This window comes from Pteropus medius, unplaced genomic scaffold (assembly GCF_902729225.1).
Source record: "Pteropus medius unplaced genomic scaffold, Ma_sr-lr_union100, whole genome shotgun sequence".
Lineage (NCBI taxonomy): Eukaryota > Metazoa > Chordata > Mammalia > Chiroptera > Pteropodidae > Pteropus > Pteropus medius.
In genome coordinates, this window is record NW_024347793.1 from 923,878 (window position 1) to 925,043 (window position 1,166).

The 1,166-nt window shown below is 67.8% G+C and overlaps 1 protein-coding gene across 3 annotated transcripts in view; it reads left to right on the plus strand.

Annotated features, from left to right (window-relative positions):
* UHRF1 (ubiquitin like with PHD and ring finger domains 1) overlaps positions 1-1,166 on the plus strand; it is a 30,853-nt gene that overhangs the window by 18,025 nt on the left and 11,662 nt on the right. For all 3 annotated transcript variants that reach the window (XM_039878420.1, XM_039878421.1, XM_039878422.1), the window contains exons 8-10: positions 481-604; positions 702-809; positions 1,021-1,125. In XM_039878420.1, the coding sequence (XP_039734354.1) occupies positions 481-604; positions 702-809; positions 1,021-1,125 (337 nt within the window). The remainder of the gene's footprint in view (positions 1-480; positions 605-701; positions 810-1,020; positions 1,126-1,166) is intronic.

Consider the following 1,166-nt stretch of genomic DNA (forward strand, 5'->3'; position numbering starts at 1 on the left):
GCGTGGCACCGCCTCAGAGCCGGCCGCCGCCCACGGTGACCGCAGATGTGACGCAGGGGTGACGCTGCGTCAGGCTCTGGTCCGAGGACCCTAACCTGTCAACAGAGTTGTCCTGCAACTCGAAAGTGGCCGTTGTCCACGCCCCAGCCCTGGTGGAGCCGGGGAAACTGAGTTCACGGCAGTGAGGTCCCCACACCCCGGCCGGGGCGTTCCTGCACTTGGGAGCCGCGGGAGCGTCCCCGCGGGGGCGGGGCGGGGGGCTGTGCAGTGGCAGGTCCTGCGGTGACGCAACCGCTCTCGCCACGTGTGGCCGCCTCACTCGGTGCGGCGTGTACGCCCGAGGAGCAGGGATTCCTTCGTGAGCGTAAGCTTAAGTGGCCCCGTGTCTTGGACAGCACAGGGTGGCAGGAGCCAGTCGTGTCTGCAGGACTGGGGCACGGGGCGGGCCGAGGGCAGGGGGTGATGTCCGTGTCGTCACAGGTACTGTCCTGAGTGTCGAAATGACGCCAGCGAGGTGGTGCTGGCCGGAGAGAAGCTGAAAGAGAGTAAGAAGAAGGCGAAGATGGCGTCGGCCACGTCGTCCTCACAGCGGGACTGGGGCAAGGTGAGGTGGCCCTCGCCCCGTGCGCCCCAGCCACCCCGCACCCCCCGCGCCCCGCGTCTGCTCACGCTGCTCTCCGCTCTGTTTCTGGCACGGACAGGGCATGGCGTGTGTGGGGCGCACCAAGGAGTGCACCATCGTGCCATCCAACCACTACGGACCCATCCCGGGGATCCCCGTGGGCACCATGTGGCGCTTCAGAGTCCAGGTACTGGCAGACGGGCACTGCCGTCCGGAGGCCCCTCCGCCCGGGGCCGTCAGCCCTCGAGCAGGTGGCGGCCCGTGCTGTCGGGGAAGAGGGTCTCGTGACAGGCGTGTCACAGGCTGCCGGCTCTGCAGGCGGCAGAGGGCGTGTGGGGTTGAGCGTCTCTACAGGCGCCGGCCAGAAGGTGCCACTCGCTTCTCGGTGGTTTCCGCAGGTCAGCGAGTCAGGGGTCCATCGACCTCACGTCGCAGGCATCCACGGCCGGAGCAATGACGGGGCGTACTCCCTGGTCCTGGCCGGGGGGTACGAAGATGACGTGGTAAGCGGGGCTTGGGGGGGCTGGTATTTATTTTCTAATTG